This window comes from Sabethes cyaneus, chromosome 1, assembly GCF_943734655.1.
Source record: "Sabethes cyaneus chromosome 1, idSabCyanKW18_F2, whole genome shotgun sequence".
Lineage (NCBI taxonomy): Eukaryota > Metazoa > Arthropoda > Insecta > Diptera > Culicidae > Sabethes > Sabethes cyaneus.
In genome coordinates, this window is record NC_071353.1 from 81,271,541 (window position 1) to 81,294,506 (window position 22,966).

The 22,966-nt window shown below is 37.2% G+C and overlaps 1 protein-coding gene across 4 annotated transcripts in view; it reads right to left on the reverse strand.

The window, feature by feature from the left end:
• LOC128732919 (syntaxin-binding protein 5) overlaps positions 1 to 22,966 on the reverse strand; it is a 1,693,445-nt gene that overhangs the window by 1,203,436 nt on the left and 467,043 nt on the right. For all 4 annotated transcript variants that reach the window (XM_053826374.1, XM_053826375.1, XM_053826373.1 and 1 more), the window contains one exon: positions 11,403 to 11,610. In XM_053826374.1, coding sequence (XP_053682349.1) covers positions 11,403 to 11,610 — 208 coding nt within the window. The remainder of the gene's footprint in view (positions 1 to 11,402; positions 11,611 to 22,966) is intronic.

Genomic DNA, 22,966 nt, shown 5'->3' on the forward strand with positions numbered 1-22,966 from the left:
ACGAACCCCTTTTAATTGGGGTTGCAAATATCCGTTTGTTTGAGAAACCCCAAATATCCATGTTTCCGAAAATCACCTAGAGCGGCGCTGCGAAAGGTACAAAATTATCATTCAATATTTACGTGCAATGTTGTAAGCAGCTCTTCGGCATGTCTTCGGAATCGAAAAATTACGACTTGGACACAGTCAAAAAGAAGAAACCTAGTGTCCGGCGGACTACAGAATACAAGGCGAAAGTTATTAAAAGTAAAAGAACGGCGTATAACACCGAAAAGAAGAGGATGTTTTAGCTGAAAAAGTGTAGTGAGAGCTGATTGCAAGTGTAGATAAGCTTGGATAAATAAAGCATTCTAGTAATCTAGATATAGTAAAAACTGTAGCAATCTCGTTCCGGAAATCGACAGACGAAACTATCCAAGCGTTTCTCACAAAAGCAGTAATCCACCATTTACTATGCAATGTTAATAATAGCACAACATATAAATACAAGGTTTAATCTTCTATTTATCTTTTTTGTTAACTCGTTGCTTTTCCTAATGTGAGTAATCCGTCGGGCACTCCCGAGTAACTGTAAAATCAATAGTTTATCCGTTCGAAATATTTAAGGTGTTGTTCACGTATCTTCATTTCTTTTTGGTATAACGTAATTTGAGAACAGACCCTTATTCTCAGGTTCTGCTCCATAATCATAGTACGGTTGTTATCCAAGATTTAAAATGTATATTTTCTGGTTATAATATCTTTACTTGCTACTAACAAAGTATCAAGGTATTCTGTTCGATGTGAATTCGTGTTACTCTGGTTTATTTATGCAAGTCAAAAACCGCCGTTATTCCATTTACCTTTTATTTTTTAATAGGTAAATGCAAACTATGATAAAAATTTCGATTGAAAAAGTACAAAACTTTTTCTAAAACTTGTATTATTCTACTTCAAAATTTTTAATAAATAATATTTAGCGCCCCTCCCGTGTTTTTCTTCTTAGCGGTACGTACTAAATTAACATCCCCAGTAATATATGGTAGTAAATTACATACTATGAACATGGATAGACCACAAGTTTGAATAAAAACGGCCTAAAACTACTTAAGTGTATCGTCAATTTCTCGTTTGTTTGAGAAACCCCAAATATCCATCAACTTTAAAGCCTTGTAACTTTAGCTAAAATCATTATTTTGATGAAAAAGATAAGTCTACATAATGTATTTTAGATACTATCATAGAACCACATACCAAAAACTATAAGGATTGGTTCAAAATTTTGAGAAAATCAGTTTTTTGTTGTTTTCCAACAATAGTGTCGAGTGGACTTGTGGGGTTTCTCAAACAAACGATTCATTTCCATTCAAACCCAAATTTGAATTTATTATCAAAGCGCGCGAAGAATAGAGCCATTAGGCCGTTTCAATAAAACAGTTTGCTTTGCTTTTCTCGTTTAAATCGGGTGGGAGCATTTGTTCTCTTTTATTCATACGGCCTATTGTCTCTGATCTTGTTTTATCCTGCCTTGTCAGTAGTCTGCCTTCATGACAGCAACCTGTAATAGAGTGAAGAGAAGGAAGAACTGCTAGATAAGCCATAAAATGAAATTCTACGTAGAACTGTCATCAGCGGAATAAAACCTAATGAAGTTCGCTGCAAACTAAAAGTCGTATGGGCAAGATCCGTGTCTTAAAAGAGAAGATTCACGGATCAGTCATTATTTTTACGGATCCGGATCTTTCACATGGATCAGGAGCGGATTACCCATCACTATTTCAGAGTTCGTATTCCACTAAGAGGCTTCAATAACTTCAGACAATTGACATAATTCTCACTTTTCTTGAATTTCAATGCAAATTTAAAAATTGCAAATTGTCATCACATACACACCTACATACATGCATACATACATACGTACATACACACATACATACATACATTACACACATTGAATACAATCAACATTTGATTGATATATTTTGATTTCACACGTTTTAACGGTTTAATATACGGTGCTTAAATGTTAAAGTTTGAATAACTTTTGAATGAACCGTCCGATTTTAATTAACTCGGTTTCGTTTGATAGATCTCAGCAGTCATTTTCAAATGATAATAAATCGTGTGATGTTTTACACTGAATTAATGCTTATATGTTACAAAAATATGTTTTAAATACTATTTTTTCACATTTCTTTATGTAACTTTCAAACTACAAGTCCACAAATTAGGAAGTTAAGAGAGTTGCAAGGCTCCTCTTTCATATGCAATCAATTTTGTTCAAATCGGTTGAGGGATCTATGAGATAATGAAGTCCCATATTTTTCGTATTTTTATACATAACTTTTGCACTAAAAGTCCGATCAATATGAATTCAATAGCGACCTATGGGACACATAGACCTTCCATTTGACACTAAGAACATTAAAATCGGTTCAGCCATCTCCGAGAAAAGTGAGTGAGATTAAAAGCGTCACATACACACAGACACACACACACACACACACACACACACACACACACACACACACACACACACACATACACACACACACACACACACACATACATACACACACATACATACACACATACATACATAGACATACATACATACACACACATACATACATACACACACAAACACACATACATACACACACACAAACACACATACATACACACACACAGAAAATGCTCAGTTTTCGAAACTGAGTCGAATGGTATATGACATTCGGCCCGCAGGACCTTCTTTCCATTTCCGGTTTTCCGAGTGATTTCTATACCTTTATACTATCTATTTATATAGTAGAAAGGCAAAAATCTGCTATGAACACATATTTCATATTGTCAATTCAAAACAAGTTTCGTATGTGGCTCTGAAGCCCGAAAGTTAAGGCCGACCGATTATAAAACTAAATAAGGTGTTACAAGTATTTACGCACCCAAGGAAAGAAAATTTAATTATTCTACGCAATACGTTGGGAATTTTACTGGCAAATAAGGATTTTGAGGAATACGGAACGGATATTTAAAAATATAGTCAAGTTAATTATACATAGATGTTCCTGAGCAATTAAATAATGATTACCTTTTTGCCACTTTCTTCCGAGATATCTATGGTACATTCACAGAAGAGGATCGCGATTACGGCTACTTTACACATTTTCCAGAATCCTCAAATGACGTAAACGTTAGACAAATTAGTGTATTAGAAATATTAGACGCCTTAGAAACATTAGATTCCTCCAAAGGCCCCGGACCAGACGGTTTACCTCCAGCATTCATAAGAAAACTAGCAACAGAGCTAGCTACTCCACTTTTCTGGCTTTTTAATATGTCCCTTCAATCTGGAATTTTCCCAAGCATCTGGAAAAGATCTTTCTTAGTGCCTGTGTTCAAAGCTGGTAAGAAATCTGATATCCGTAATTATAGGGGTATTGCAATTATCTCTTGTATTCCAAAACTTTTTGAAGAAATTGTCAATAAGAAGGTATTCTCGCAAATAAAAAATAGAATTACTCATACACAACATGGTTTCTACAAAGGACGCTCAACCACAACATTTGTTCTCGAGTTTGTTAACTTTTCGCTTAACGCAATGGATAATGGAAACTACGTTGAAGCCTTATATACCGACTTTAGTAAAGCCTTTGATCGTATTGATATACCAATGCTTCTCTTCAAATTGCAAAAAATAGGTATACATCAAGAACTTTTAATATGGATCGAATCATATCTCACATACCGCCAGCAAATTGTTAAATTTAAAGGAAAAACATCTAATCCCATTCAAGTCACTTCTGGAGTCCCTCAAAGGTCTCATTTAGGACCGCTATTGTTTATTTTATTCGTTAATGATATCTCATTCGTTCTCAAGAATATAAAAATCCTTATTTACGCCGACGATATGAAATTATACTTAGAAATAAAAAATGAGACAGATGTCAACACATTTTGTAACGAAATTCAAATTTTTTATAATTGGTGTAAGAAGAGCTTACTTCAACTAAACGTGAACAAATGTAAATTAATTAAATTCAGTAGAAAACGAAATACACCTATAACCAACATCTCCCTAGGAGATCAAATGATAGAAAATTGTGAACGAATTAGAGATTTGGGAGTTATTCTAGATTCAAAATTAACGTTTATAGATCACTATAATACAATTACTTGTAAAGCAAGCAACATGCTCTCTTTCATAAAACGCTTTAGCTTTAATTTTCGAGACCCATACACATTAAAAACACTTTATATTTACTACGTTCGTTCAATTCTTGAGTACTGTAGCGTGGTATGGTCTCCGTTTGCCAATGCACACATAAATAGAATAGAATCAATACAAAAACAATTCTTGTTGTACGCACTCCGTAATTTAAATTGGACGAGCCTTCCTCTTCCGTCATATGACGACCGCTACAAGCTTATAAATATCAAAACATTAAAGGCGCGTCGTGAATTTGCAATGGTCTCATTTGTTAATGACATAGTCTCACAACGTATTGACTCTGCCGAACTCTTATCTAAATTAAATTTTTACTCACCTACTAGAAATTTACGTGTTCGTACACTATTTGCCACGGATCATTATCGAACTAATTATGCTAAATTCGGGCCCATAAATCAAATGATGGTGCTATATAACCAACATTGTAATTTTATTGACTTCACAATTAAAAAAACCAAATTGAAGCAATATTTTAGGACAATTCAAGCCAATAACAACAGAAAACTAGCAGAAACGAGTAAACATAAACATAAATAGAATATGTAATGGATTGATAACATTATGTTAAGCTTGTATCACGGTCGACACACGATTGACTGCAAATAAATAAATAAATATTGTGGCAGTAGAAAGGCTAGGTCACGCCGCTAGGTGGATTAATTCGGGTTTTTTTATGTTATTTAAGGCTTTGTCACTAGCCGAAAGTTTTATTATTTTATAACAAAACTGAAAACAAATTCTGAATTGACGGAACCTGTTCACCAATAGCAGCAGCTGCAGCATAACTGATGAACTATCGTGTTGCCAAGACACTGTTTCGGTTCTGGAAATAAGAATTATAGGTTTGAAATTAACTGAAACCTCCAATGGTGAAAACGTGGTTCAATACTTTCAAGAGAAATGTATGTTCATAATTAATTTTTCTTTATTAAAAACAACAGAAAAAACCTGATTTAATCCACCTATTGGTGAAAAGAACCTTTGTTATACGGTCTTACTTGCTATTTGAGATAGAAATCGACACGTCTTCGGAACATAATTCATCTATTAATTAACGTTGCATTGTGCGTTGGTTTACATAAAAATTTTGGAAATTGAATAAGCTTACAAAATTTGAACAAAATAGAAGCACTTACAAATTTTGATAGTTCTTTTTCTCATGAAATTGCTGAGTAAGTTGTTACTAATGTGGGTAAGTGCAAAGTAAGTAAGTTGTAAGAAGAAATATTATTCTTTAACATATACATTGCGTAGTAAAGGTCTAGTTTATAGGTTTTTGCACTATGCATAACTATGCATCAATAAAGTTTTCTTGAAAAAATTTCATCAATTTTTATTAACCTTCGGTTACCCACGCTGTTGTATTCTGAACAACATGTGTAGGATTTTGAATGCCATATTTACCAATCGTTGTTTAACTAACGTATATTTTTCAATAAACTTGTTATGAGCAAAATGTCTGAATTATTCAATGCAATAATACTTTAAATTGTTAGGAAAATAGATCAGCATAAACCGACAGCACAGAAACGAAGCAAGCAGCATGTGAGGTGTACCGCTATTGGCCCCAACTGGAATTTTTTCACGTTACTTCATATGGAAAAATGGTGTCTGTATGTGGCAAAACTATCAGCAAATGTAAAATGTTTAAAATGTATCCGTCAGTTGGTAGCCGAGTGATTCGGGGTTAAAATCAGGGTATTTTTATAATCAAAGTTCTACAGTTCCAAAACAAGCAAACATAGAGGTATACTATTTTCAGCAAAGTTGTGTATTTTTACTATTTGTATAACTTTGTAACACATGAAAAAATCATACAACAATTGCAAAAAGAGCTAAAATAGAAAAACTGATTTTACAAATACAGAAACAATAAATAAGATTTCTCTGTCTTCGCTGAAGAGATAGAAGGTTACAGTCTTCAGCAAAATTTCTTGTAATAATATGTTCTAAAACTTTGCAGAACACATCAATGTGTTATATTGAAACTGAAGAAAAATAGTTTTTTTTCACTTTTAGGGGGATTAATCCAAATTTAAATTCTACCAGATGATAGAGCATTCAATTTCAAGAAACTCTTTCAAAGGTTCGATAAACTTAAAACCAAGTTTTCCTAGTCAAAACTCTAGTGCACACGTTTTCTTTGGTTTTGGGCTATTGTGCGCGCGAGTAACTGTGTTGCAAAAGTTGGCGCGAGCGTTCGAGGATTAATATCTTTTGACCGGTAAAACCAATTCTTATGAAATTTTGCATATATATTCGTAGTGTCAAAACCTCTCGTTTGATATTAACCCTAGAGCGGTCGCGCTAGTGTACTGAGTACACGCGTTTTCGAAAAACGCGAAAAAATCATCGAAATTTTAATCAAATCACTCCAGGTTTTGGTTGTATTCGAAGATCTACTCTTCCTCTTTCTAATGATGCCAAAATATAGAAAAAAGAAATAAAAAAAGTGATCGAAAGATGCTTGTAAAAATGGTGTGTCCGCGCGCGTGTACTCAGTACACCAGCGCGACCACTAACGTAACTTTTTTGAAATGAAAAAAGTTACGCAAGCGGTCGCGTCGTGTACTGAGTACACGGCGGGCAATAACTCAAGTTTGTGAATAGTTAGAAGGTTGCGACTTTCGACAAAGTTGCTTATCTAGTTAAGACACATCCCGTGATATACAACAAAATTCGGAACTGATTCGCTAGATGGCGCTAATAATGAAGCAATTAAATTCATTTAAGAATATTTTAAAACCGTAATGAGCTAAAAGGTTACTATTTACTACAAAGTTGTTTGTAAAGCCAAGACGCATTTGGTAACAAACTCTGAAGTTTGAAACTAGTCCGCTAGATGGAGTATACGGTGAAATTTAATTCATTTGGCGATATTTCCGAACCATGACGAGATAGAAGGTTGATGTTTTCGACAAAGTTGTTTATCATGTCAATATGCTTCCGATGAAGGTAAATTAAATTCGGAATGAAGTAGTAGTAGGTGGAGATGATGAGAAAATCAAATTATTTTCGGAATATTGCGGAACCATGATGGCATAGAACACTGCTGTTCGCTACAAAGTGGTTTCTGTAGTCAAAACACGTTAGATAACGTATCGTTGTCCTTTTCATCATCGATTGCGTTGTCAATTCCAGTCAATCAACAGCTATTTTTATGGTTTCCTGAAAGAAGCAATTGATACGTATTGCTTCAACTTTTATCAAAAGACAAGATGAAGAGCACAGACTGATCAAAATGCTTTTGACGAAGTAATTTCGTCGTCTACATCGTCTATATAGAAATATCACCAGAACAAGATTCCTGGAAACCCGTGCTGCGTTTCCATCACATTCTTAAAAAAATATTTTAGAGTGTTTGAGTCCCTATTCTTCCCAGGGTCGCTAATAGGTTTATTCGAAAACCTGGCAAACACGAATAAATGTCAAAATCTGGCGATCAATTTGACCGATGGGGAGGACTTTTTCGGGAAACGTCTTGCCAGTTTTGATCAACGCCGGTACAAAATGTTGTCTGAAATTAGGAGCGATGACTCCTTTGCAGAACGGAGAAACAAAAATCTGGCAAAAATCTGGGACATTACCAAATATCTGGAAGATTTAGAACTTTGTCTGGCATGCAATAAAAAATCTGGTAAAATCTAGATTTATCAGCAAAGCAAAACCATGCATGGATATAAACGTCCTTCAGAACTTGACCCTTCTTTATCGATAGATATCGCTGCCGGTTATTAGAGTACAGGAAAATCACTGGGCTAGTGCAAAGATCCTATTAACTCTGAAGCGGCACCGCTCAGTCGAGACTCGAACATACGACGAGTGGCTTGTTGGGCCAGCAACGTATCCCGGAGTTAACTTGGCAGACAGGCATAATGGCAACGTTGATGCTTGCAATTATTAACGTGTGCGTGATGATAAAACCAAAGCTATTTGTTTTGCTAACGCGACAACACGACTGAAGTGCACTCTCTTGATACTCATTTCAAAACAACTTGCTTTTTTCATTGGGCTCGAATTCTTTACTCTTTCCTTGTATTACGTGTGTGTTATTTCCTGTATGATATAAGTGACCGTAATAAGAATATTATAGAATTGTTAGGAATCTAATGTACATTTTTCATCCTCATTATCATAGCAGGAAATAAAACAAACAAATGCTCGTTTTGTATTGTTTTATGGTAAGTGTCAACATAATTCTAACATTCTAATCTTTAAAGCATTACCTCAACATACCATAGCAAGCTTCCCTAATAACATACTCATTATGAAACTGTACAACTAATTGTTATACAACTAATGTGAGTCATTAATAAATTGATTTAAATAAAAGTATCGTAAGTTTGCTACTTGGGTAAGTTGAATAAGTATCATGTATCCCTAGGTGATATGTGCATTATTCAGTTTGTCGATGATTCACAAACTCTGTTTTGGGAAAATCGTCAAAAGAATACTATTTACAAACATTTTGGTGTTCTTTTCCAGACCAGATAAGCCATTTTACCGTTTATTCGACATAAGCTGAGATATCGCAAAAAGAAATATGATTTTACCAACTGCGACATCTAGCGGGACAGTTCTGAATTTGACCGATCATTTTCAAATTCGTCTTGTCTAGACACACAACTTTGTCAAAAACCGCCACTTTCTATCGTATCATGGTCATGAGATATCATCATAAGATTATAATTTGACCACGCGCGCCACCTACTGAGACAGTTTCAAACTTTGTTATGAATTTCCAAATATGTCTTGTTCGAACAAATAACTTTGTAGAACACAATAACAGTCTATCTCGTCACGACTCTGATATATTCCAAAAAAACTCAATATGCTCGTTATAAGCGCCATCTACCGTATCAGTTCCGAATTTTGTTATCCGCAGTCAGATTGATCTCGTCCAGATAAACAACTTTGCCAAAGACAGCAATCGTCTATCTCTTCTCAGTCCCGAGATATTAGAGATTCTAGTATCGAGATTCTAGAATCATTTGTTTTGGTCGCCATTTGCGCCATCTAGCGGATCAGTTTTCAAACTTTATTGTTCGTTTCCAGATGCGTCTTAAATTGATAAACAACTTTTTCGAAAACCGCAACCTTCTATTTCATGTCAGTCCTGAGATATAGGCAGTATTATTCGCCGTGTACTCAGTACACGACGCGACCGCTTATGTAACTTTTTTTAACGCGACCGCTCTAAGGTTAAAATAATTGAAATTAGGTAAATTATCTTGGTTAAAATCATTATAAATTATTGTTAATTTTGGTGTGGTGTATACAATTGCTTATAACTTTCAAATTAAACGTCCAATCCAAAAACCATTCAATAGTAATCTATCCGGCTATATTACCTGCCAAATAAAACTAATAGCGCATAAATCGGTTTGGCCATCTCTGAGAAACAGGCGATTATTTGAACCTTATCAAAAATGGTTTTTTAAGGCTAACTTTTAAACTACTTGTTCGTTTTCAATAAAACTTGGTAAAAAGTTTAGTAACAGCAAGAGCTTTCGTTTGGTAGTAAGATCGTTAAAATTGGTTGCGTAGTTCAGGAGAAACGCGTGTCACGTAGTTTTCACATTTTTGCTTATAACTTTTAAACGAAACGTCGGACCGCAAAGCAATTCAATAGTGGTATACTAGACAATAATACCTTTCAAACAAAAGTAAAAGCGATCAAATCGGTTCAGCCATCTTCGAGAAACAGGCGATAGAAAATGAGCTGCACATACACACATACACACATACACACATACACACATACACACATACACACACACACAGACATTGCTCAGTTCGTCGAGCTCTATCGATTGGTATATGTGATTCGGCCCTACGGGCCTCGGATCAATTTCGTGTTTTTCGACCAATTTCTAAACCTTTGTTATATAGTATAACAAAGGTAAAACAGCTTTTTCAATAATTTTCGAAGATTTTCTCAGTGATTTAATGAAGCAACGATGTGTTTCAATGTTATTTGCTTTGACAACACTGTTCTGAATCGGACCGTGTGTACTGCCTCTTTTGTTCTCCCACCATCCTTATGAACAGCGAGTCAGATGTCAAACTCGCAGTTTCCCATAAGAACACTAGAGAATAAAAGAGACGACGAATACCGTTTGCCGAACGGTGCGGTGAGTGTATGACCCGATAAACAATTTAGACAGATGGCATTTTACGCATCTATGCCGATACGCTAAGCCGATTACGCATCAGATGCTGATTTGTAGGTCGCGGATAAGAACGCGAACTTACTGAATAGGGGGAATAGTTCGAATGATTTTTTATGGGGACGTAAAAACATTCAGATTTCAGGATTGCTTAACAAAGCAACTTGAGGATGAAAATATGTCCGGTCTGATCAAAATTAGTTCCACCGCTCCAACTTTTAAAGCGAAAAATCAAAAGTTTAGCTGAACAATAGTGTCTTCCAATGGTAACAGCTTGAAGAACTAGAGATAGCAAGAATATTGGTATGCTGATATCCCCCACTTAGTCAACCCATCGCTATATGAAATCAGACTAGAATTTTCCCGTGAACTCAAATCTGTGGTCTAATTCAACATGCAAAGTGTTTTGAAAAAGTTATCGAACTTTATATGAAATTTGTTTAAGTACGTCCTATTCAAAGTTTAGATTCTTTAGGTACGTCGTTGGTACATCAACTTTTTGCTAATGTGGATTTCGTAAAATTGAGATTTCCCAAAATCGACCGTCTATTGGGCCGGTCCATGAAAATTATATAAATAACGAAGTACGTTAAAAGTCCTCGGAAGTACGTTATGGTACATCGATGGCCCGGCTGGATGGATTGACATCGTGGTATCCAACATATCAGCAAAATTGCATTCCAATCAAAAATAGTCGAGACAAAAGGGGCTTTTTTCAGCGTTTTGAGCTGGAAATACTCTATTGGATCCTATTGTGCTGTTTTGTGGGTGCGCCGTTGCCATATAGTGATGATCAAATTTGTTGATCGATAATTTTTATAGCTGTTGAGCGTCTAGCATAAATTTAATTTAATAACATTTTAATTTATTTTTAATTTAACCATGTGCTCAACATTCGTATGTGTACTGTGCGTGGTCGATTATGTTATGCTATGTCAGTTCTCATTTAAACCAATAGTGCTACATAAGAAACAGTTACCTTATTCAAGACATATTACATATAAAACCTGAAAAATACGTACCGTGTGGATAACCCTGCATGAGCGGTTTGAGTGAAAGTTTTAAAGGCCACGTGCACAAGGATCCATCAGCATGTGATGTGATAAAATGTTTTCCTTCATGATGCCAGGAACACGATAAAAGTGCATCCTGTGATAACCATCGTAATTCCGCATTTTTTCCTCGCATATCCCAAAGGACTAATTGACCTGTTTCAAATCCTATAAGTAGCTGAAAATGAGACAATAATACATAAAAGAAAGATTACTTGTAGTTTTAGGAAACTTACATTTATATCAGGATATAGAAGGGAACAAATAAAGGTTTGTTAACCCGAATCAACTCAATGGCACAATTTTTACTTCCCGTAATCTATACCTATAAAGAAGGATTTCTGTCTGTCTGTCTGTCTGTCTGTCTGTCTGTCTGTCTGTCTGTCTGTCTGTCTGTCTGTCTGTCTGTCTGTCTGTCTGTCTGTCTGTCTGTCTGTCTGTCTGTCTGTCTGTCTGTCTGTCTGTCTGTCTGTCTGTCTGTCTGTCTGTCTGTCTGTCTGTCTGTCTGTCTGTCTGTCTGTCTGTCTGTCTGTCTGTCTGTCTGTCTGTCTGTCTGTCTGTCTGTCTGTCTGTCTGTCTGTCTGTCTGTCTGTCTGTCTGTCTGTCTGTCTGTCTGTCTGTCTGTCTGTCTGTCTGTCTGTCTGTCTGTCTGTCTGTCTGTCTGTCTGTCTGTCTGTCTGTCTGTCTGTCTGTCTGTCTGTCTGTCTGTCTGTCTGTCTGTCTGTCTGTCTGTCTGTCTGTCTGTCTGTCTGTCTGTCTGTCTGTCTGTCTGTCTGTCTGTCTGTCTGTCTGTCTGTCTGTCTGTCTGTCTGTCTGTCTGTCTGTCTGTCTGTCTGTCTGTCTGTCTGTCTGTCTGTCTGTCTGTCTGTCTGTCTGTCTGTCTGTCTGTCTGTCTGTCTGTCTGTCTGTCTGTCTGTCTGTCTGTCTGTCTGTCTGTCTGTCTGTCTGTCTGTCTGTCTGTCTGTCTGTCTGTCTGTCTGTCTGTCTGTCTGTCTGTCTGTCTGTCTGTCTGTCTGTCTGTCTGTCTGTCTGTCTGTCTGTCTGTCTGTCTGTCTGTCTGTCTGTCTGTCTGTCTGTCTGTCTGTCTGTCTGTCTGTCTGTCTGTCTGTCTGTCTGTCTGTCTGTCTGTCTGTCTGTCTGTCTGTCTGTCTGTCTGTCTGTCTGTCTGTCTGTCTGTCTGTCTGTCTGTCTGTCTGTCTGTCTGTCTGTCTGTCTGTCTGTCTGTCTGTCTGTCTGTCTGTCTGTCTGTCTGTCTGTCTGTCTGTCTGTCTGTCTGTCTGTCTGTCTGTCTGTCTGTCTGTCTGTCTGTCTGTCTGTCTGTCTGTCTGTCTGTCTGTCTGTCTGTCTGTCTGTCTGTCTGTCTGTCTGTCTGTCTGTCTGTCTGTCTGTCTGTCTGTCTGTCTGTCTGTCTGTCTGTCTGTCTGTCTGTCTGTCTGTCTGTCTGTCTGTCTGTCTGTCTGTCTGTCTGTCTGTCTGTCTGTCTGTCTGTCTGTCTGTCTGTCTGTCTGTCTGTCTGTCTGTCTGTCTGTCTGTCTGTCTGTCTGTCTGTCTGTCTGTCTGTCTGTCTGTCTGTCTGTCTGTCTGTCTGTCTGTCTGTCTGTCTGTCTGTCTGTCTGTCTGTCTGTCTGTCTGTCTGTCTGTCTGTCTGTCTGTCTGTCTGTCTGTCTGTCTGTCTGTCTGTCTGTCTGTCTGTCTGTCTGTCTGTCTGTCTGTCTGTCTGTCTGTCTGTCTGTCTGTCTGTCTGTCTGTCTGTCTGTCTGTCTGTCTGTCTGTCTGTCTGTCTGTCTGTCTGTCTGTCTGTCTGTCTGTCTGTCTGTCTGTCTGTCTGTCTGTCTGTCTGTCTGTCTGTCTGTCTGTCTGTCTGTCTGTCTGTCTGTCTGTCTGTCTGTCTGTCTGTCTGTCTGTCTGTCTGTCTGTCTGTCTGTCTGTCTGTCTGTCTGTCTGTCTGTCTGTCTGTCTGTCTGTCTGTCTGTCTGTCTGTCTGTCTGTCTGTCTGTCTGTCTGTCTGTCTGTCTGTCTGTCTGTCTGTCTGTCTGTCTGTCTGTCTGTCTGTCTGTCTGTCTGTCTGTCTGTCTGTCTGTCTGTCTGTCTGTCTGTCTGTCTGTCTGTCTGTCTGTCTGTCTGTCTGTCTGTCTGTCTGTCTGTCTGTCTGTCTGTCTGTCTGTCTGTCTGTCTGTCTGTCTGTCTGTCTGTCTGTCTGTCTGTCTGTCTGTCTGTCTGTCTGTCTGTCTGTCTGTCTGTCTGTCTGTCTGTCTGTCTGTCTGTCTGTCTGTCTGTCTGTCTGTCTGTCTGTCTGTCTGTCTGTCTGTCTGTCTGTCTGTCTGTCTGTCTGTCTGTCTGTCTGTCTGTCTGTCTGTCTGTCTGTCTGTCTGTCTGTCTGTCTGTCTGTCTGTCTGTCTGTCTGTCTGTCTGTCTGTCTGTCTGTCTGTCTGTCTGTCTGTCTGTCTGTCTGTCTGTCTGTCTGTCTGTCTGTCTGTCTGTCTGTCTGTCTGTCTGTCTGTCTGTCTGTCTGTCTGTCTGTCTGTCTGTCTGTCTGTCTGTCTGTCTGTCTGTCTGTCTGTCTGTCTGAACCAATCGGCGTGAAAATTTGCATGTAGAGGTTTTTGGGGCCAGGGAAGGGTTCAATGATGGTTATAGACCCCTCTCCACTCAAATGAAACTCCCATGCAAATGAAACACAAATTTCTGCATAACTCGAGAACTAATCAAGCAAATAGAACAAAATTTGGCATGTGGGTGTTTTTGGTGACAATAATTTATTCTATGGCAAATTGAGACCCCTCCCCTGTTTAGAAGAGGAATTGTGACTCCTCTTAAATTTATTTTATGATAGTTAGAGACCTCTCACCCCTGTGGTAGGGGGATATGGACTCTCATACAAATAATACAGAAATTTTTGCGAAACTCAAAAACTAATCGAACTCGAGAAATTCGAAACTCTTCCATAAAACATTAGTCAATAACAAGACCACAAAAACTATCTATAGTAACACTAGATCATTCAGGACGACACGGCCGCGAGTGTTACCGACGACCCGCCGTCGGAAGCGTCGCCTACTGGGGGGGGCAACTCCCGCAGAAATCAGTACTGTCTAGGTTTATTTGTTTTCCTAGATCTACCTGGGTTTCCTGGAACGTGCGACAGCGAGTAAGGAGAAGATTGCGAAATGGTACTTTTCACGAAAAAGTTTTCCGTGAAATGGTACATTCCGCTTAAGATTTTTCGCAAAATGATATTCGGCGAAATGTTGTACAATCATGGCGAATATTACTATCCGTTTTCTGCCTAACCAATGAGGGGAGTTGTTTTCTACTTACTGTAAGGAAAAATTGCAAATTTGTATATTAAACTACCCATCTCAGGTAACCAATAAGCATTAACATAAGCAGCAAATCAGCATATCTGGCATTTTATACTGCACGTTGTTGTATATTAGCTTTTTGACTGCATAGGTGTTGTAAATTGGCATCCAAAATTGTACTCAAATTCTTTGTGTCGGTAATTAGCTGTAAATTAGCATTGTCAGCACTATAAGAAGGTTATCAATAAAGTATATTTTGCCAAAATAGCATTTAAGGCGACTTAAATGATGGTTTGAGACCCCTCACCCCTGCGGTAATGGGATAAGGACTCTCAAACAAATAAAACAGAAATTTTTGCGTAACTCAAAAACTTATCGAACTCGAGAGATTTTAGACTCTTTCATAAAACACTAATCAATAACAAGACCACCAAAAACTATCAGTACTAACATTAGATAATTCAGTGCGAGACGGCCACAGGCCGCGAGTGTTGCCGGCGACCTGCCGTCGGAAACGCCGGCCACTGCGGGGGGCATCCCCCCATAGAGATCACCTCTATCTAGGTTTATTTATTTTCCTAGATCTACTGACCTATATTACTTTCCTTCAGTTGGGTCACCCCTGCGAAATGGCACTTTCTACGAAAAGATTTTCCGTGAAATAGTACATCCCGCGTAAGGTTTTTCGCGAAATGGTATTCTGCGAAACTCTATACTCCGCGTTATGGTCAACCGAGAATTGGTGTTCCGCAATATGGTATTCGGCGAAATGGTTTGTAATGATGGCGAATATATTAATGCTATCCGCTTTATTTTATCGGGCTAAGCAATGGGGGAAGTTGTTTATTACTTCACTATGAGGAAAATTTGTATATTAAAACACCCATGAACTCCCCAGAAACTTGCAAAACTCAAGATTGTGACAAAGGTCATCCGAGATTCACGATTTATGTAGAACACAAGGGGGGCTTCGTAGCCGCAAGGTTACCGAGTCTGCTTTGACAAGCGAGTGGTCGTGGGTTCGAATCTTAATAGAATCGAACCATTCAATGTCCAGTGACTTTAGCATGGGTTTATTCTCAGGCCCCCCACACCTCCTTTACTTTTCCTTCATGCTGAATTCAAAATTTACCCACTTTCGACAGTGCAAAAGTCTTTCCTATAGTTAAGTGTACTGGTCAGAGGAACGAATGAGTCCTCGGATGGCTATAATATGGGATAGTGCTGGCAGTGAGGAATAAATGGGTAAAGTAGATCAAGCTTTGTAGGAAGGGTAAACCCCACAATACACACAAGCACGCATAAAATTTAATAAGCATATTGCTCATTCAGTAGCGATTATAGCAAAAAGAAATGCAGTGCAGGTCATACAGCAAACACCCGGGCGATATCACAATAGATCAACTATACTGGTCGCAGTGATGAGTCCACACAGGAAAAAAAATGTACAACACAGTTTAATTTGTGGCAATACAAAGTTTGTCGGGTTAGCTAGTAATTTATAAAGCTATCTTTCTTCCGATGTTGGGTAACTGAAGAGGGTGGGGTGTGCGAAAAAAATTGCAAAAATGTTAAGCATTATTACTTGAAGTTTAAACCTGAAAACCAAATCTATTTTTGTTTTCATACATACATTATTATTTTATATGCAAAAATCTGAAAAAAGAAGAACAAAATCGAAATAAATCGCCGGTTTTCGGAAATTCTATTCATTGCTTGAATTTCCTCTTTATATAAAGTAAAATTCAGAAGAGCAGGAAATTATGTAGGGTATTGTCGTTATCGTCGGGCCACAGTCATGGTCGGGTCATCGCGATTTTACAGTTTTAGTAACTCATGATATCTATGATACAACCATTGATAGCTAACTTTTCACAATATTGTGAGTTTCAATCGTGTATTCAAAACACCCGTACTGAATTCAGTGACTAAATGGTAAAAAAAAAACTCAGAGGGGTTGTGTACAAGACACGACCGCATATATAGGTGACGCAGGACTACGTAAGTCTCTTTATAATGATAGTAGCATGTATTCATGCTTGTAATCATTCGATTCTTCATGTATACATGCTATATGCAACATATATACATGCTACATGCGTTGTATGTAACATTTATCAAAGTAGTAACATTGCATACGTTCAATTCTCAAAAGATTGTGCATTTGAAAACAATTTAACAAAATCAAGAACACAAACTATTGCTTTCCTGCTATCTTACTGAAATTAAGGATTGTTTTTATTACCCATGGTTACCACGTTGAAGGGATTTTACGAATTCAATCCTATTTTATCAACAACACATCTTTTCACTGCATTTCTAATGAAACGGCAAGCAGGCGTATTCATAGAGTCTATTATAACCGAACACTACAGCTGTAGCACATTTTTCCAACACAGATATCAAATTCGCCTAGGTTTAATCGTCTCGCAGTAAAGAATTTGCGATCTGTTGGGACAACGAACTTGTGTCATTTTTTCTGGCACACTTCCCTAACACAGACATCAAATTGGACTAGATTTAATCGCGTTCGTAAGAAATCTGTTGGCACGAGGGGGCTTTGTCACTCTTTCTGGCGTACTTCCCAAGCAAGGACATCAAAATGGTCTAGGTTTGATCGCAGTGTTAAGAAATCTTGTTGAAATGAGGGAACTTGGTCACTTGTTTTGGCTTACTTCCCAAGCACAGATATCAAATTGGTATAGGTTTAGATCATCACAAAGAATCTTCCAACCAATCATGAAGCGAGAATTCTGGTAAAGCATAGGTTCATTATTTTCAATTTTTCAATAGTTCAACATCAAGAACCCATACTTTTCTTCATTTGGGTCAATTCTTAGAAGATTTTCCGATCGATTGGTGTAAGAATATTGAAAATCGATCGGAAAACCACTGAGCTATTAGCGCTCAAAACCTTTCATTTTTCGTGACGCTCGCATTTTTCGATTTTTTGGAATGACACCCTATCTCGAAACTTGCCGTAAGACGTAGTCCTACGTCAAAAGTTTTCCAGGTGCAATGAACTTTTCTTTAAGAAATGATTCATGAAATGCAACTATCGAGATAAATTCTGATAATGTATGAAGTGTGTTGGGCTGCACACGAAGACTATAGAAAAATCCCCTCCAGTAAAGTGTATGGGAAGGCTAAGGTGAAATACTAGAAAAGCGCTGTTTGTAAAGGTCGGGCCACTTGAGTAGTCATGGTTGGGCCACCATAATTTTAAGCGCAGAAGCGCAATAATCGCTAGAGAATGTCAGCCACGTAAAATGTGATGAAATAAAGCAAAATTATACGATAAAACCTAGATTTTTGATGTTTTTTTCATTGTAGTTTTACACTTCGGAAAAGGCGATCTTACAAAATCTTATTTGGGGGGAGGGGGGTTTAATCATTTCTTACGTAAGATTTTCATACACGAAAAAATTATGAAAAATTCACAGTTTTTAATAGCAACTCATGCTACTGTTACAAAAGATTTTAAATTGATGAGTTAAGTTGTGAAGTGTCGAAATCCTTCATGCTGCAAAGAAATGCGTAGCAACCTGCTAAGTATTTTAGCCTTGCCCACTCAGGGAAACAGCAGTCGAGCAGTATTTCGTTGTAATTGCCTATCCCAATCCCGCAAGGCAGTCGCAAAATCCTCTATGGTATCACAAAAAACATTTTTCTGTTAAAGTAGCTTATTCAACTAATGTATAGCTGTACCAATAGAACAAGCGCTTAATAAGCTACTATACAACAAAAATGTTTCTTGGAATGTATTGTTCTACTGTTTTCAAAGATCTTGCCTGCTGCGTGTAACCATACTGGGGTCAGTATTTCGCTTCAAAGAAAACCGTGGATGGTCATTACAGATCTGTACATTAGACGCAATGCAGTACCAATACCAAGATAAGACCATGTCGCGTATCATTCTTTGTACGCAAAGCAATTCTTTGTACGCTACTTGACAAGGACATGTGTTCAGACGATTTAGAGTGGATCAATGCGAATTAAGTGAACGCTAGTGAGTTTCTGAGCATACACCAACATTTGTTAACAACCTCAATGCTGAAATACGTTCTGTTCGTGAGTGGGCCATGAAGAGATTTACAACAGATAATTGATATTGGTTGTTTTTTTGTGAATTTATTTGAACCTTAGATTTTATGAACTTGTTCACTGTTTCAATATTCTTTCAATGTCTAATTTTTTAAATAAAACTTTACTTTTGATGGTTCAAAAAATCTTACTAAGATTTTTTACGGAGGGAGGGGGGATTGGCCAAAATCTTATATAGGGCAGAGGGGGGTTTAAAAAGAAGGAAAAAGCCCTTACGTAATTATAGCACGGCCCCATACGATGTTTTCATTGCTTTCAAATGTTCTACAAAGTTATTGAGTAGGTTAAAATACACTCTGAAGATTGTTTATCGCTAGGATGCATATGTATGATAACTAGCACAGCGTTAACAAACAGTTGAATAAGGTACAGAAGACGTGTCGATTTGTATATGATCATTTCCAGCTCAAAATGCTAAAAAAGTCATTTTTTACTCGACTATTCTCGATTGGAATTGGAATGTGGAAATGTGGAAATAGTTTCTTTCTAAACCTAATATTTCCATGTTTATCTATAAGTAAATGAAAATAAAAAGGTTTGACCAAACGGGTCATTTTTTTTTAACAAAAGGAGGTACTACCACTAATCATGGGGGGTATCAATCGGCGCCAAATTTAAGATTTTTGCTTTCTGACCTAAAATGAATACTGCAATCTTTTATGGACTGGTAATTCACTCAATGGAGTTTCTTTCTGCTTTGCGAAAAAACAAAAGGATTGCTGTAATAAAAGAGTTTACATGCAAGCTTGAGCACAATTCAATTGCGTGCATGTTTACATTGTGCTCAGTTAAGTTAAAATGAACAATCTGACAAAATTTGGTTCAAATCCGTGAAGGTTGATTACACGGTTACCGGATACTCGGGGAAGAATATTTTGTTGTTTTTGAGCAATAATCTATTACTGTTTTCGTCTTATGACCGTACATTAGACGAAAAGAGTAACAACCTAAAATTAACAAGAAAAATGACTGCTGCATCTATGTATGCGTTTTTGCAATGAACCACACATTCGCAAATTGTACTATATGTGTTAGTTAGAGATTAGTTTTTGTAGCTGTATTGATGTGATATTCGCTCATTACTCTATTCTTCACTAACTAAATTTAGTGCTAGCGTATGTGTACACTAGCGCCGAAATCAAGCAGTTGTGATTTTAGAAACCTATCCCCAGTTTTCAAACCACTCTTCATGGATCCATTCGCAGATCGACGTCACTTTTGTCCGTTTGCATCTTATAGGGTATAATAACCAGAAGAAGATATTTTTGTACTTGAGTTAATTTCTCTTATGAGAGAAAAGTTGATTGTTGGTAGTTAATTGATCACCCGAAATGCCCAAAAAGTTATGTTTACATCTTTAACAATATTGTCATATCATATTGTTGAGCTGTATTTTTCACATTAATCTTACAAACAGAATCTGTTACAAGAATTCTAACGTATTTACATGGAGAAGATTTGCAAAATGTGACATCTTTTGCATTGTAAATCGTTTGATAGACTTTGCTAAAAATACAATGATAAGTCGCTTAGAACACTATGCACCATATTCGTGTCAATTTTGTTTAAATTGTAGCTTATTGTGTCGGCAAGGTTCAGGTCAGTTCAAACTTGTGCTCGTTTGTTCAGTATGACAATGTTAAAAATTGGCAAAGCTGCTAAATTCCAAGATTTTAAAGTTTAGGTGTCAAAAAGGTGTCACTTGAGTGCACAGTGTGCCACAAATTGTGCAATGAATGTACCGCAATTGTGATTAATGAGCTGAATTATGCAAGACATCGTTCCCTGGAAGGTGCCTAGCACAATGTTCTTAGCTACTTTCCCCTTCTAAAAGTATTCGTTTGGTGAAAATATTGACATTTATACATTGATTATCGAACTCGGAAAATAAATGAACTATTAATGAATAAATTTATAAATTGAAGTGTATTTGATGTTAACTTTATCCTGTTTCAAGCCGAATATATACAAAACTAATTATAAGCTAGAAAAAATATATGCCTGGGTTCATAATATGAAAAGGGTCCATAACTGGTAGATGAACCCTATAATTGAAACCGATTACATGTTTGTCATGACCAGAGCTGCTAGTTTGTTTAACTTTTGGAAATTAGTATTCATTTGCATATCAATTCATTTTTTTCAGAGCGGATGATTAAAAATAAGCTCTATAGTTTTTTGTTTTCTAAGCAGAACTATATTCTAGAATTCAATGGCCGGTAAGAATAAAATAGTTTGCTTTGCTTCTTCCGTAAGGCTTACACAATAAAAGCAATGCCATCTGTTTTATTCATATGGCTCAATAGACAGCGTGCAGAAAGGCGGAGCTTAGACTCGAATGACTAGCAGCGCTTCCAGTGGTGAATTTTGGAAATTTTTACGGAGCTCGAATTTCGAAATTTACATGTTGATTGTTGACATTTTAGTTGTATCCGATTGATTATATACTGTTTCGTGGTAAATTTAGGTATATTAAGATATTTTTGTGCATCATCCTCTTATGGCTTTGAACACGACGAAGAAAAAAGCGGTGGCAATCATTGTAGTGTTGTGAGCTGTAACAATTCATCTGCAAATACGAGTCACATTCATTTTTATAGTTTCCCAGCAAAACCGCACATGCGCGAGCAGAAAGAAAAGTGGATAGCAGCAATACGAACGACGAGTAAAGTATGTATCGATAGATCATTTAAAATGGTTTTCGAAAGAAATAGTTTTACGTGATCATGTTTTTATCCAGCTCGGATGGAACGTCTTGGATGCCAACCAAGCACTCGAGGATTTGTAGTGCACATTTTGAAAACAATACAAAGTCTAATCACCCGCTAAGCCCAAGTTTTGTCCCGACAATTTTTCCCAAACTGTATATGAAAAATAAATTACAGGACAATGCTACAAGATCAATGTACACAGGTGGATTTTCTAGAACATGAGGCGCAACGTGTTCATATGCACTCAAATAATTTGTGGGGAATCAAGCGATGCTCAAACTCAAATGAGCTCTATTATTAGTAAAAAAGTGGTAAAATTTGTAAAAACCGCATCGAAAAGTTGCGGTACGGATATCATTCATGAAACAAAGCTGGTTGGTCCTGACCAAGTCAATGACAATAATTTGGTAAAATGCGAAGAAGGATTTCACGGTTTTGAAACAGTGAACAATGATGCAGATTTGAATAGCATTGCGGGCATTAAATTATCTGGCTTTAGTCTCCTGTTGCGGTTCATGTCTGTACAAAAAAATGAGAAGCTTTCGATGAAAAATCGTTTGCTGCTTTTTCTGATGAAAATGAAATTAGGATTAACCTGTACAGCTTTGGGAGTTATCTTTAGAATTCACAGAACGACAGCTTCACGATATTTTACATCGACTCTTGAAATTTTAACAAAAAAGTGTAGTAATTTGGTGCAGTGGCCTTCTAAAGAAGCAATTTTACATTTATTGCCCGATGCGTTCAAAAATCAGTATGATAACTGCCGTGTGATTATTGACTGCACTGAATTCCCAGTCGAGCAGCCTCCGGAAATTAACCACCGGGTTCATTCTCATTACAAAAAAGGGTTCACAATTAAAGTTCTGATAGGTTGCACACCAAATGGATATATATCATTTATTTCTAAAGCTTACGGGGGCAGGACGAGTGACGCTCAAATAACAACGCAAAGTGGAATTCTTAATCTTTTGGAACCAAACGACTTGGTGTTGGCAGATAAAGGATTTCCATCAATTAAAACAAAATTGGACGAGGATGGCAGGGGAGTTGTTGTAGTTATGCCACCTTTTCTTCGAAATGAACATTTCACTGCTGAAGAAGTTGATGAAACGCAACAAGTTGACAGTGTAAGAATTCATATTGAACGCATTATGCATCGCCTGAAAACGTATCGAATCCTATCGAAGTTAACAATAAATATGATGCCAAATATTGATGCTATTATTTTAATGGCAGGTATCTTCGTTAATTTGCAACCGCCAATCATAAAAGCTACTAACGAACAACTTGAATATTAAATTTATTTTATATTGATTGTTACCATTTGTAAGACTAAGACTGCAGAAAAAATAGAAGCAAAAAATAATGATGCATTTTTATTTATGTAAAAAAGGTTGTGCTAAACAGTCTATAG